The sequence below is a fragment of the Anticarsia gemmatalis genome, chromosome 13 (genome assembly GCF_050436995.1).
Source record: "Anticarsia gemmatalis isolate Benzon Research Colony breed Stoneville strain chromosome 13, ilAntGemm2 primary, whole genome shotgun sequence".
Taxonomy (NCBI): Eukaryota; Metazoa; Arthropoda; class Insecta; order Lepidoptera; family Erebidae; genus Anticarsia; species Anticarsia gemmatalis.
Window position 1 is genome coordinate 9747931 of NC_134757.1, and position 15673 is coordinate 9763603.

At 35.7% G+C, this 15673-nt stretch overlaps 2 protein-coding genes across 4 annotated transcripts in view; both read left to right on the plus strand.

Moving 5' to 3' along the window:
- Positions 1 to 15673, plus strand: part of LOC142977572 (uncharacterized) — a 155823-nt gene that overhangs the window by 95500 nt on the left and 44650 nt on the right. The gene's annotated exons all lie outside the window — the stretch shown is intronic.
- TwdlT (TweedleT) lies at positions 13575 to 15061 on the plus strand. The gene is made up of 2 exons (XM_076121542.1): positions 13575 to 13710; positions 13954 to 15061. The coding sequence occupies exons 1-2, from the start codon at positions 13696 to 13698 to the stop codon at positions 14884 to 14886; spliced, it is 948 nt and encodes a 315-aa protein (XP_075977657.1). The 5' UTR covers positions 13575 to 13695; the 3' UTR covers positions 14887 to 15061.

Consider the following 15673-nt stretch of genomic DNA (forward strand, 5'->3'; position numbering starts at 1 on the left):
TACAGTTGGTCTGTAATTTTTGTTTCCCAAAATGTAGATGACGAAATTATATTGATTAAGCATCTCAACGGCTCTGTAAATTTGATAATTTCGTTTGTGGAATTACAACTTTTGTTGATCGATAATTTTTTTTCATAATTAGTTATTTCAAACAGAGCAATAATTTGCTTTTAATTGGTCGTATTTTTTTATCTCCATACGAAATTATCGATCGAATAAATTCCCACCATAAAATGTTACCACACCTACATTGCCTTACTTTTCGTCTACTTTGACGTGTAAAACCTTACATATTTTTGAATTATTATTTACATTTATTTATGTAAAATATGTAAATGCAAAACCCATAGACCTAATTCCATTTCCCCATCTAACCATTACACATGATATCGTAACCCTACTAAGCATTCAAGCTAAGTAGTGCATTAATTTGATCTCGCACAAACCCGCGTTAGCACAGCTCATCACGTATGTACGTGCGTGTGCGCATAGAAATCTCATAGAATAAGGATCTTTACTACCGTTAAGTGCCGTCATGTAAGATCACACTCATACCTGTTACGTGGAAGGATTATGTATTTGTAGATTGAAAAGTGAAATTAGGATGACGTGGCAGCAATCTAATTTTAGACTGATCTTTTCCTAGTTGATTTTATTTGACGAGTGTAGGCTAGTTTTTTAACTAACGTTAATTTTATCAAATGAAGAAACACGCTGTATTAAAGTATGCTTTTAGTTTACTTGCCATTCTATCCTCTCTATATGTATTTCTCATTTTTCGATAGCCAGTTGCTAGTTTTATTTATGCCAAAATTAGTAAATTTCCCGTGAATATATCTGACACACTCTTTCACAATGTCGGGTTTTCTTTTTACACATGATTAGAAAATTCCTAAACTATAATATCAATTAAACAGGTAATAATATAACATCTTTAACTAAATCAATGTATAATCATTATAGTTGTATACCGATGCTTTCTCACTCGTAATGGTACGTAATTACTTTTTACATTGTACTTACACAATGGAAGCTATTCCACCTATTGTTATCAACATGCAAAGTAGATTGCCATCGTTTTTACAACTCCGTGACACTTTGACAGCGAAAATTTGTTATTCCGTATATATTTGCATCTTAAAACGATATAAAAACTATCATTGTGACGTCATAGTCGGCATCTACTTTATATGTATGAGAAAAACTAGTGTTTCCTAGATACATTTCCCTTATGACTTTTAAACAGATTTGTTTTTGAAAAACGTGATACAAACGGAAAAAAAAATTTTGTTTGTTTTTTTGAGTGGGTTTATCTCTGGGCCAATAAGCCTATTTCCAAAATTAGTTCTTCATGATATCAAATTACAGTCATCCATAGTCCGAGATTATGAAAAAGTATTGTTGACTAAAGTGTAATCAATATTCGATATTTTTTTTAACGTCATAGGAAGTAACCCTTACTACATCTACAGGCTGAAGGCAAATTTTATTTTACCCTAAAAAAACCTTATACGTCATACCACACGTATATATAACTGTCAATATTGCCAGCAAAAATTTGGTAACAAGTCGGAAATTAACTTACGAAAAATTCAGTACGTCGTGTAAAGTAGAAAATTAGCCGAAAACGCTTATATATTTTATGTGAATCAAGTGTCTATAGAAACTTTATGACTCGTAGAGAAGTACCTATGTGGCTGAAAAATATTTATATACTCGCCTTCATGTTAATCACATAGTACGAAGAAAAAGTCTTTATTTTGTCATCTCACATGATAATTCCTTCTGCATTGAATCCTCTTCGGAAATTATTTTTAACAAACAAAAAGCGTAAAGGTATTTTTCAATACAAGTTTTTTATTAGTGAAGCGTTAAATTGCACACGAAATTTAACTGTAGCAAAAATTATGATGAAGTCCTGGTGTTGTTACATTTTTTAAGAAGGCATTGATTCTTATAAAGAGGTTCTGATCGATAACTTTTTGTTTCGAGTCTTACAATCTAAGACGTATGCTTTTGAAAACGTCTTAATAAAAATAAATCACTACTCACACACTTGTATAGATAAAAGTAGAAAGGGTCTGATAGGCAACCCTGCGTCACGCCGAGAAGATCATAGTGCTTCTTTAAAAATACATAGGTTTAGAAGGCAAAGGAAAATGGAGCGTAACCCCTTTCACTCACGGAAACACATTTACCCAACTACACGATCTGAGAAATGATTTTCAACTAGTATGGAACTAGTTAGTAGTATATTAGTGGATTGAGAATTGTTTATAAAAAAATATAAGCCTCTTTGTATTTGGAAAGAACTGATTGATTTAATCATTTTAGGTAGAGGTCATTGGCTAGAAATATACTGATCTGGCTCGACTTGCATCCACTTATTGTAGTTATTAGCACTGTAGAGATTGATTGATAAAGAAAATGAGTTTCGCATTTCAGTTGATAAAGCGTAATAGACAGATAAACAGACCTTAGTATTATAATATTAGTATAACCAATGTATACAGAGCATAGAAATTAGAATACCCGATATATTTAGTAGCGACTGTTTCTACACACTAATCTACTGATTTGTATGCCGCAAAGTGTTGGCAAACGGCATTAATTTAATATAATGCCGCCCCTACGCTCCGCTGCTTACAATGACTGATTCCGCCCAAATCATTACTTCACTGGCACATTGCCTTAGCACACATCACGAATTTAAAATAACAAATTTATGTAACAATTTTCTTTTTATGGCAAATTGCGTGCTCACAATATGGTAGCTACTCCTTTTACGATATAATTTGGTAACATCCTACGCGAGTAATGAGATGAGTCGATTAGAATGCGTGTTAATATTTATGAGGTCGTCTAAGATGGTTATATGAGCTTTAACTGTCTATCAAAGTACATTGAGAAATAGACTAAGTGGAGTCTTAAAATGTTGAACTTTATTTAACGAGCTCTATTTACTACACTGCCATTCAAAAACGCACTTACACGCTGATATAATTAACGGACAAAGATTTACTTTCAAAAGGGCTAGCCACTGCCGTTTCTCTTGTATAACAATTTCGTCTAAAAAATGGTATCTGACTACCAGTGGTTTAGAATTAATAAAATACAATTTTCTAAATGAGCTTATCACCAGTACAATAAGTACTAAAGAGATACTGTCGAACTTTCCGACATGCCATAACAAACTCCACTATATAAACCTGTCAATAAGTAAGATACACGAAAATAATCAGTTGATGCAACTGACCGAATTGTCCAAGCCGTATTTGGTAAATAAATTGGTCCCAATATCCAACAATTTCTTACGCCATTTGCGGAAAAGGCTGATCCATTCTTATCTCATCGAGATGTAAGAAAATGCTCTTATTCTATACGAATACGATATATAAGTATCTCGTTCCAATCACATAACTAATGTGATCTGGTATTATAAATCTAATACGTAACTTTATACGACAAACGTAAGGATTGCTTAGATTATAATCTCACATACTCCGACGTATATTTATTGAGGAATTTCTTTTGACGATCATGATATGACGCGTCGTAGTTCATTACACGGGACTAGTTTAGTACAAAGGAATGTTTTTAAAAGATAATGTGCTTACTTATCCAAATATCCGTATTTACTTGACATCATATTTAGATTATTAAGGCATACAAATAGTATGCACGAGCGTCGTTGTGAAAGAATATTAAGTAAAGATACGTCTTGAATTTTACAATGAAGTCTAATAATTTCAAATATTTTTTCTTATCTTTACGGAAAGGCTTTTTTGGCGCGTTTTCTCTTTTCGGCAAAAATATCATTCCAACTTCATATTTATTTATTAAATCTATTATAACAACAAAAAAAACAATAAGATGCAACTCAGAACAACAAAAACTACAGCATTTTTGTGCAGGAACGACAGGGCTACTTTCAAACATATAATGAAATAAAATTTCTCCTTAGAGAGAAAATAACGATGACTACTGTTATTTATTCAACCAAATTTATAATAAATTCTCCGAATAAATACCTAATACAAACAAAAGTTTGGTCTATAATTTTCATCTCAAATACCCACACGTGCCTGTTAAACGAAACTTTGTTGCTATGAAGTAACCGCGGAAAGCCATTATTATAACGAGAAAATGTTCTAGCAAATAAGTAATCAAGTTGATACAAAACATTATTTGTGCGATTGATTGCGGTATTCAGGTTCACGTCAGTATTACGTACGGAGGTCGTGAGGTCATAGTAATACGTTATTGTTGTTCGATGTTTATGGATTTCAACGCGTGTAGGTTTTAGGTTATGTTATTAAGAAGGTTTGCTCTCTCTCTCTCTCTTTCAGTAAGGATCCGGGTCACTCGGAGACTCTAATGAAACTGAAACGTAAATAGTGTAAGGAAGAAAGTCTAGGATGATTATCATACAAATATGGTTTAGCAAGATTTATGACATTTTAGATTCTTAATAACATAACTCCGAAAATCAGTAAGCAATCTTCAGTGTTCTTTCTATACACCGCTAGACTTCAACCAAGAAGAAGGTGAATATCCATGCTTAATAGCAATAAGAAAACGACATCATCGCAGGAGCAGTGCGTAGGAGTTGGTGGTCCAGCCAGTTGGCAAAATACGTTCACCTGTTTTAAACAGCCTGTAGTGATACCTACATACGTATAGCCTACATATTTATACATCCAATTATCAGTTACGTCTCAAAAAAATCTTTAATTAAACTCAAAATGCGTACATTTATAAATAATTATCAATTAAACTTTCACATTGTTAATTACAACAGTTCAATATGAAATGTTTCATTAAAAGTTAACGAAAATATAACTTTAGGGGTATTTATAATTGAAATATTTTTTTATGCCCAGGGAACCTATTTCAAAAACAGATTTGATTATAAAATGAATATTAAACTGAGCGTGTACACTTCAATTTGATTTCTGACAGCCCTGCATTGTTTAAAGTCTGTGAACTTCCTCAATGAAGATGAAAGTGGTTGATATTCGCTGATAAGTTTTTAGTATGATGCACTTTAATAGATGAGAGATGTACGGTTTTCTACGACTATCGACTATTAGCTACTTAATAACTATCGACTAATGTCATGTCACGATCGATGGCGATCAGCGCCCCTAGTGTGTTCTATGAGAACTATTTTTTACAAGATGTTTTCAAATGTCAGCGTTTGCTACTCTATAGTGCGTAGTGTAGATAATCGCTTATCGTTACAGCTTTAATGCAAATATGGTATGAGATACTTTAAATGTGCGAGAAGAGCTGAGATCACTGTTTTACCACTATTATTATTCTACACCTAGCTTGGCTCCTACTCTGAATATTTTGTCATAAAATATGATAAAAATATTCATGTGATCCAGAAATAGTTGTTCCGGAACGGTTGATAATTTTCTTCTTCGTGACTTGTATACAAAATTAGGAAATTCTATCGAGACATATTCGTTTTTAGTGCACGATTTGTCTTAAAAAATAAAGTAATTAATACATAATAGGATACGGGAATAACGCAAACGCATTTTATCTTAGAATGCCCAACGTTTCGGCGCAGGTAAATGAATGTTCGCGTTAATTCCCGAATCCTATTATGAATTAATTACTTTATATATATTATTATGAAACATGCAACTCGAAAGTTTAAAATATATTTATCAATTAATCAATAAAATGTGTAACGAAAGTACAAGTCGCTACGAAGTAATACTCAAGAATCACACAAAAGGCCGCCGAAATCGATCTGTATTTTGTCGAAACGACAAATTTAACCTTTCGAAAATCACCTACAAAACACGGCAATATAATTCATAATCGAAACATGTTTCATACGAGATTAATATTAAGTATTTCTCCTTCTTTCACCTCCTTACATACATACAGTCATTAATCATTCCATACATACGTTTGCGGTTTCTTTGCAATCCCATGAATTATTGAAATATTGACGGCATTTCTACCTGTGATATTCGTGTACCTATTAATTGAATTATAAATTTATTTGGATACTAGTTACTGCTTGCGGAAGCACTCGCTATTTATTTTAAAATTATTCCTAAAGTAGAGTATGTAAGACTCACAATTGAATTGTTATTTGAATCTGTTCGTACCACTACATTTGCAACTAATATAATCGATGGTTCCAGTCGTTTGGGGTAGGTAAGGGTGTATGGTATTTCTGTCAGAAAACCTCTGATAAACGAAGCTAAGTTGAGATTTAAAAAACATTGTTAAGATAATCCAACTTTTTGACACTACAAAAAAATAACCTACACATAGACACTGTAATTTCCAGAAACACAGAATTTCCAGACATAAAGCAATTAGTCACCAATGGCAAACGACTTGCAATAGCTAAATAAAACTTTGCACCTTCTAAAATAAAATATTTAATTTTAAAAGAAACGTTTATGCTAATACGCTGACTCACATTAGTAAAAATATATATTTGCTCGTACTTTTAAGTAGAACAATGAAAGTGAGGTCACGTTACTGGTCTCTCATGAACTTTTAACCCTGTTTGGTAAGAAACTGTTTAAATATAATACAAGTACATAAATTTTGGCTAAAATGCTTCAATAGTGTAAGCTTTTAAAGTGAGTGTCGATGTGGGTGCGAATTGTCGATCGAGAGATGGTGTAATACGCTCTTTCGGTAGCAGTTTTTATGTAACGTTCAAACCATAAATTACATGAATCACTGCAAAGTACTGGCTTATTGATTTTTTTTTTAGCTTATGGCCACGATACTGCTCGCGGATGATATGTATCTCCTATTTTAGCCACTTTTGGACAGATTGTTGTAAAAGAAGCCTAAATCCGATGCCGCGTCTCCGACTTAGCCCATGAAATTCATAAAAAATCAGCTTGGTTTAGCCTTCAAAGCGTAACAGACAGATGGAGAGACAGGCTTTCGCATTTAATAGAGTTTGGTGGCTTAATATGTCTGATGATGTTCTGCTAACGTTTGCTTTCTTATCCAAGAAATTAAGTGTTCACCCATCAATCGACAAAATGCATTGTAGGTTACTTAACCTTGTATGACAGCAACAAGCAAATACAATCTTTATACCAGCCACTTACACCTTACTTCTAAAACCATACATAGTCAGACTTACGCTACCACAAACACGCATCTCCAACGAGAACAACTTAAACATAAATAAAATAATATTATTCTACTCAAGTAAATCCTCAGTCAAAGTGCATTATTTTACAAGTATTACTCAATGCAGTTATGCAGTAGTTTGTTTTCAGTTAGTTGCATATTGTTTGCTCTCCGTGCTAAGAGGGGTGAAGGAGGTACACAGTTACACACTCACTGACGGTTAGAACCTTCTTGAATTGTACGATAACATCCGTTTTATTGTATTAAATGAATTATTTAAGAAATAATTCGAGGCATTATAGGAAGGACGTTAGATTTTGGTTTCGTTATTAGTTTTGTCAATATTGATGGTTTTTTTTTAATAAAGTTATTCTACTTCGTAACATATCGATAATTTTTTTTATTTTCTCACTTGAAACAGCGAAACCAAACGCAACTCCCAGTCAGATACAAGATAAACGCCACATTTATGTTTGGGCATAGAACTAAAAAAATCTTAGCAAGTATTATTTTTTATTTCAACCTCAGAATCTAACCAAGACTTCTGAAGTTGCCGCATACTCTTTGAAATCGTCACCGAGGCAATTGGAATAAAACGAATTACACCCATACCCTGCTTCTAAATGTATCTGTAATATTACAAACATACAAAACCGGAAGCATAGACTGTATACTAAACACAACATTATATTCAAGTTTACAAATTAAAATACTTTCACAAACTACCATTTAAAGATATCACTATCAATCATGTGGTCTTAAATTATGACGTGCATTCGTTCTGTGATGTCAATTAGTTTTTTGCGGAACTCATTATATTTGTGGTTTTCTAAATACTGTTTATGAGAACGATAAGTATAAAGTTCCACTTAACTAACTTAACTATGGCACCTGACCTTACAAAAATCCACGGATAATGGCTACTAGTCATTTTCCAGTAATGAAAATGCTCCTACAGTATTTAACGCCTGTCTTTTTCCGGCAAAAAGCCAGATGCATTGATTACACCAGTACCATCGAAGGATATCGTTTTATAACCCAGGTATCTGGGTTGTGAAGATGTCATGGGCAGTTGCTCCATGTAAAGTACTATTTAGTTGCATCCTGTTAAACTGGAAGCCGATTGTAGTTGGAAGAAAGGCTATGCTAATTATAAAGTGAAATATGGCCAATGTTTTGCTTATAACTGAGCTTAATCGTAATCAATTAAGAACCTTCCAGTAACAGAAAATTTCTTTTCACACTTACAACGACTCCCAATTAACTCAATTGACCCAAGAATAGCAGCCGCAAGTTTTGCAGTCACCTCTACAATTTGTCACAATTTTAATCGAATAATTTAATTCGTATACGCTGTTCTAAGCGTACTGACACATATAGTGAAGGGAAATGTCGTGAGAAAGTCCACTCTGAGCTGTGATCAATTCTTCACGCAAATATTGACGTCATCCCGCCATGTTCCGCGTTTACTAAGAGTTACAGATTACTTAGTACGATGTAGACTGAATTAGAGTTTAGTGTGACGACATGTGGCTGTCTGTCTGTATGTCACGCACTCATGACTAAACCGAACATATGGTGTTGAAATCTAACAAATTAAAATAAATAATAATTAGTTGAATCTAATTATTCGAAGATAGGCTTTTAAAATATCTTTCCCTTAGTTGCTGCGGCATAGGAAAACCTTTGCACACGAATGAAGCCTTTTATTGTTATTTCCAAACAGACTCTCTGTTTGAACTATTTATTTCCAGGAGAAGTTATTATCGTACATGTGGTAAACACATTTGTGACTTCTTTGGACAGATATGTGCCAAGTGTCACACTCAACTAGCACGACTGACCTATTGTTCAATTTATGGTTCGGTAAAGATGCGGTTGCAGTTTATAGCCAAAATAGGTGACTTTTCAAAATGGTCACCCATCAAATTCTTAACTGCAGCAACTTAACCTAACCGATGACCATATATCGTGCGATATGGATGTCCAAACCGACACCCACAAACGTCGACCGCTAAAAGCGGACTGAATCCATCCAATACATTTCTTTTTATTTTATTCGCACACTTAGTATTCTTCAAATTGTTATGTTTCGTAACATTATAGTGCAAATCTTGCGGTTTTATCAAATCATAATCGCATTCTCTTTTAATTCTCGTACGCGAGGTCGCGTTACATCACCCCTCTCACATGGACGATTTATGACAACACCGATTATTGACATGATAATTGCTGGATCGCTATTTTCCTGCAGTGAATGACCGCTAACTTTTACTATTCAGGATTTTTTGAAAACAATTATACATTCAAGTTTAGCAAGTTATATGACTATAAAGTTTTACGGTTAGTACGAAAATTGTTATTAGTATCATAAACATTTACAAATATTACTCAAAATTAATAATACGTAATTACGTGAACGATCCAGATTTTGCACTATCAAGAGTGATTTTTAAGAAACCAATGTTGAAATAGAAGTTAATCATTAGGAACCTATTATCGGGTTTTTCTGAACACCTATGAAGATAGTAATGTGACACTTTATTAAAGTATGTAGTACCTTGTATTGACAGTATGAAGTTTTCAACGGAGCAAACTAAAGAACTCTATCCGAACTTTTATTTTAACAAATCTTCAAAATAAAAAAGACTTCTACTACAAAAAATATTCAGCTGATTCATAAAATTGTTTATTTGTTCAACAATCTCTTTCCTCGTTTCCCATGGGTGGCGAATAGTTAATCGTCGTGGTAACAGGGTTTGTCGTTGCATAAGTAATTGAGACGCTCAGTGCACTTACCGGTTTGCAAACGATCTGTTACTCCGCTACGGACTGACCAAAGATGGGTAGTCGATTTATTTGGCTTTAAGATAAACTTTTCATACGGTGTCTGGCCCATTTTTTATGACGACTTAAAAAGAGATGAGACAATTTAAGTTAGTGACTTTGGCCACGCCAGAAAGATTTTTTAGTAGTTTAGATTATAAAATTGTCACAAAAATTCGAATTGTTTAATTATAAAGGATCAAGAACCAAAGTTTAATCTAGCGGAAAACCTGAACTCTCCAACTGAATCTCTAAATAAACGGAAAATAACATTAACTATTCAAACCATTTTTTGTGCCTCACGATATAGGAAAAAAAAGATACAAGAAAAAATACTCCCGAATGTTTTAATAAGGACCAAAAGGACAATGTTCCTTGCCCTAATAAATACTTACCATCCATATAAGAAACTCACTCAGAAAGTACCACGGCTTTTCCAAAACACTCGCCTTGTCACCAACGGTAGCAATAACCAACCTCGCCATAAAAACCGTAAACAGCTCAATACACTCTTTATGAAGACATTTTGAAACATTTTAGATCTCAAACAAGATCAATATCTAAAGTTACTCTCTAAGCTGTAGTGAAAGTGGTCCTTCCCATACGAACACAAAGATTGACAATGGCTTTATTAATGGTGGTCATAAACAATGGATATAATTAAACGTATTATTAACTATTACGTTTCGCAATGAACCAGTTATATTTATTAACTGTTTATGATATAATAAGTATGTGAAATGTGTTGGTTAATCAATTATGAGTCTTTTATTTTTGTAATGTAGTAGATGATTAAACTTTTTGTAAGCTGTGGTATACAGCTTCGATAAAACACCGGAGTATTTTTATGTTTTTTTTTTTCACCTGAGTCAATTTAGCAGGTAAGATTTAGGAAAAACAAAATTATACCTGCGTTCAATTGTAATTATTTACTGCGCTAAGCGTATGTATGTATTAGCGTAAGCTTAGAAAAACTACACAATACATCAAAGAAATATTCTAAGGGAATATTACATTACGAAAAGTAACGTCACTTTGCACCCGATTTGCAGGTGCTATGCAATTCATAATGATAAGTTAGTACTAATCGTATAATAAGAAGGAGATAACTGAATAAAAAATGACGATTTTTTTAGCATACATGTGCTAAAACTATTCTTATGATAGAAGATCCTTTTACATTGTGTAAACAGGCGCGTCGCACAATAAGCATGTATTAGAATGAAAAAAAAGCAACTTACTTCCGAGAAATTTTACTCCCCGTGAATATTTTTTTAAACAAGCCATATCATATATAGGTTATTTAATCGTATTTATTTCGCAGCTAGTTTGGGTCAAATTTATTAATTGTTAAGGTTCGTACAACGATCTTTCTCAATTTCGGACTTCCCTGGGTTAGCACTCTTTTGACACTCCTGCGTAGGAAGGAAATGGTATTAATTAAAGTGACTGACAACATCTTTTGCGAGGAATTTATACAGTGAATAGGGTCTTTAATAAAACATAGCTGACCCGCGCAACTTCGCTTGCGTCACATAAGAGAGAATGGGTCAAAATATTCCCTGTTTTTGTAACATTTTTACCGGTACTCTGCTCCTATTGCTCGTAGCGTGATGATATATAGCCTATAGCCTTAGATAGGGCTTTATAATATTAGTATAGACAAAATAATTGAATTAATTTACGCAATGCTTAAACCTTAGGGTGTCACAGTCTTATACAATATTTTAAGCTGCCTACAAAGTATAAGTAATATTATAGAAATACATAGAATGTTACATACATAACGACAGTACCGCGAAAGCCTTAGAAAGGCCAGGTCATTACATCTTCACGCCACGACTTTATGGAGCCGGCAGTAATGTGAAATATTAACAATGTTGAGATTTGTTTGTATGTTTGTAGTATCTTCAAGGTAAGAAAGACGTAAAATTGTACTATCATTATGCCACTTAAGACGTTCTTCTTCTACTGCGAAATAGACTACGTTTCAGAAGTGGTTCAAAAGATAATTGATTGTTGGTAGCCTTCTACTGAACGCAGTAGTTAAGGTGATTGCTTAGCTTTATCATTGCAAAGGTGGTCCTGGGTTCGATTCTCACACAGAATATTTTGATATATGTAGTTAGATGATTCGGAGTAAGTACGAGTTAAAATATACTTTTACATAATGAAAATTTTAATCTGATTGTAACGTTAGGCGTTCTTTGGTCTTTACTTCCATCTATTCATTAAATAAATATGTGTGTTTGATTGTAGACGCTTAAGAAAGTGAAATTATAAAAGAATGAGTAACAATTTTTAGAATAAAGCGAGAAAACCTGCAAGGCAAGCTAATGTAAACATAACGGTAATAACATTACGCATAGTACAACTTGTTTATTTTTTATTGTTGTAGAACTCTTATGTCATGTCGCGAAGTATTTGACCCGTGACATCAAGATCGTATCAAGTTTAAAGAAAGTTTCACCGAAATCGGTCCAGCCGTTTCCGAGTCCTGAGTTACGTAATGTGTTTGTTAGGCCTATTGCTGATTAAGATCTAGGTGAAGACTGCGTTCATGTTTTTTTTTAAATTAGCTTATTTCATTTATTTGTGATCGTCCTTTTTTTGACCACATAATATTTTATGCACTGTATATAACATTTTACTTTTATTCTATGTATTATGTACACTTAGAAATATATGTCCGTTTGTAAGTTTATGTCAGGTAAGTCTTCGGTCCTAAAAAATCCCACAGGACTTTAAATAATTTGTAAGTTGAAAATAACGCTAATTCAAAAACCTAATTACTTCATTAAAATATGACCTAAATATTATTATAAGCCCAGACATGACCTAAATATAAATCCGCTACTAATTTACCTACAGTTACATACATTTTGAAATTTCGCATTTTCGTCATAATATCTATGAGATCATGATCCACTTTTTGTTTCAATTATCATTGTGTAATGATAGGAAACAAATGTGTAATATCCTCTTATTTTAACTAATTTAAAATAAAAGTTTAGCCTAAATATTACCAACACTAATGGTTTTAATTTGCTATCTAGAAAATTAGAAAGTAAAAATTTGTATCTATATTCACAACTCATTATAATATTCTTTTTAAAGAAATTTCATAGAAGTATCAAATTTATTTCTTATTACAACTTTACTTAATTAGTACCTACTTAACTTTATAACAATAGTCTTTGTGTACCTTCAAACAAACGAGTTTGATACAAACAAGATGAAGATTACAATTGTACGAAAGTGACATTACGGAGATTAACTTTCGCACTTGACTCGCAATAAGCTCACAGCAATCTTGTATCACAAAAACATCTCAAACAGGGAAACCATCCAGTTCCGTCATCTTTCTAACAACAAGAAAAACCGTACGAACTTCAACATAACAACAAACAAGCCAAAGACGGGTCATTAACACCCACAAATATATCACAACAATGGGACAACCGGAACAATAGTGTTATTAATATGTCAAATCAACCCGATGACATATCAATTATTACCATAGGCGAGCCTGAGAAAGTGTCCAATGGCCGTACAAGATCCACATTGTTTTCACCGAAGAAGAATTGGACGGGTATCATTAAAATCATAATTCTCGTATGGCCCGAAGGCCGAATCTTAGGAAGAGCCAGGGAGAGAGGCGTCGCCGATCCACCGGTATATAAACCAACGGTCGGTGGTACAGAGCATCACACAACCACGACACCTCCGTGAGTCAACATGAAAGCGTTCTTGGTAGGTATTCGTGTGCAGTGAAAGTGACTTGTGACCTGTGTGTGTGACCCGCGCTCCTGTGACCGCGCTCACTCGCGCTTCCTACTCGGATTGTTCCAGTGCGATCGCTCGGCTCTATTCATCGCGATAACGTGCAGTGCATCACCACTAATCGATCACCACTATCGATGATCAATAAAGCCGAACTATCCAATCATAAATGTTTGTATCAGTGTTGTATATGAGTTAATGTTTGTGCCGCAGGTATTAGCTGCCGTCGCGGCGCTCGGCTCGGCAAGGCCCGAGGCGGGATACAGTTACAACGCGCCCGGTGGCGGCCTGGGTGGACACGGTGGACTCGGAGGCCACGGTGGTCTGGGCGGCATAAGCCTGGGCGGCGGTGGCGGCCACGGTGGATTCTCCTCCGGTGGTCTGAGCTCCAGCAGCTTCGGCGGCATCGGTGGCGGTGGATTCTCCTCCGGCGGCGGCTCTGGCTTCGGCGGTGGCTTCTCCTCCGGCGGCGGCTCCGGCTTCGGCGGTGGATTCGGCGGCGGCTCCGGCTTCGGTGGCGGCGCTGGATTCGGCGGCGGCGCTGGCTTCGGCGGCGGCGCTGGCGGTGGCGCTATCGTCCAGAAACACATCTACGTCCACGTCCCTCCCCCAGAACCTGAAGAACAGCGTCCCCAAGTGATCAGCGGTGGTGCCGTTCCCCAGAAGCACTACAAGATCATCTTCATTAAGGCACCGGCTCCTCCCGCGCCCGTCGCACCCATCATCCCCGCTCAGGCCCAGAACGAAGAGAAGACCCTCGTCTACGTGTTGGTCAAGAAACCCGACGAACAGCCCGACATCACCATCCCCACTGCTGCTCCCACTCAGCCCTCCAAACCCGAAGTTTACTTCATCAAGTACAAGACCCAGAAGGAGGGTGGTGGTGCCATCGGTGGTGGTGCTATTGGTGGTGGAATCGGCGGCGGCTCTGGTCTGGGCGGTGGTATCGGCGGCATTGGCGGTGGCATCTCTGGTGGTAGCATCGGCGGTGGCATCTCTGGCGGTTCCATCGGCATCTCCGGTGGCTCCATCGGCGGCGGACACGGCATCTCCGGCGGTAGCATCGGCGGCGGTCACGGTGGACACGGCGGATCCGGCGGTGTTAGCACCTCTTACGGACCCCCCGGCCAGTCCGGCCCTTACTAAGCGACGCGTCAAACGCGCCATATTGTGATACCTGCTCTGCCGGCGACAAACTTAGTTATAAGTAGAGAAAAAATTACGGTGCCTAAATGTATTTATGTAAATAGTAATTTTAATGTACTATAATTTTAGTTGTATTATAAAGTTCTTATTTTTGCATAAAAAAGTTATAAACATACTGCTCGCTTTCATTGTGCACACAATAGCCCCATATACCACACACGGTACAACACAAGGTTGTTCAAACAAGAACAGTGGGATTACAAAACTTGTGATCGCCCACAAAACACAAGATGTGTATTAACACATCAATATCATTAACACGAAACATAAACAGGTGTATAGGTAGAAAGTGATGTTTTCTCCACTAGCGTGGGCGAGGTTGCGCAACACGGGACAGCACAGCTTGTGACCTCTGTTGCATAATGCAGCCAGAATAAGCTGTTTGCAACATCTATATAGAAAATAAGAGAGATTCGCTAAATATTTTATTGTGCAACACGCACCTATTACAGTTCCTCACAATGCCGTTGCGTAAACCTTGACATTTGGGTGAATTTTCCCTTTTAGCTTTATTAAGACTAATTTTTAGGGCTGTCTCAGCATCTGAGCAAATATTTAATTTAAAAAAAGTGATATAATAATGACAAGTGATGCTTTTATAGTCATTAAAGCATGCTAAAATGGGTGCGCAAAAACCGATTTTACGCGTCAATTCGGGTGTTACGCAAATATGATGACACGGAAAGAAAACGATGTTTTTAAACTGAATATTTATAACATATTGTGA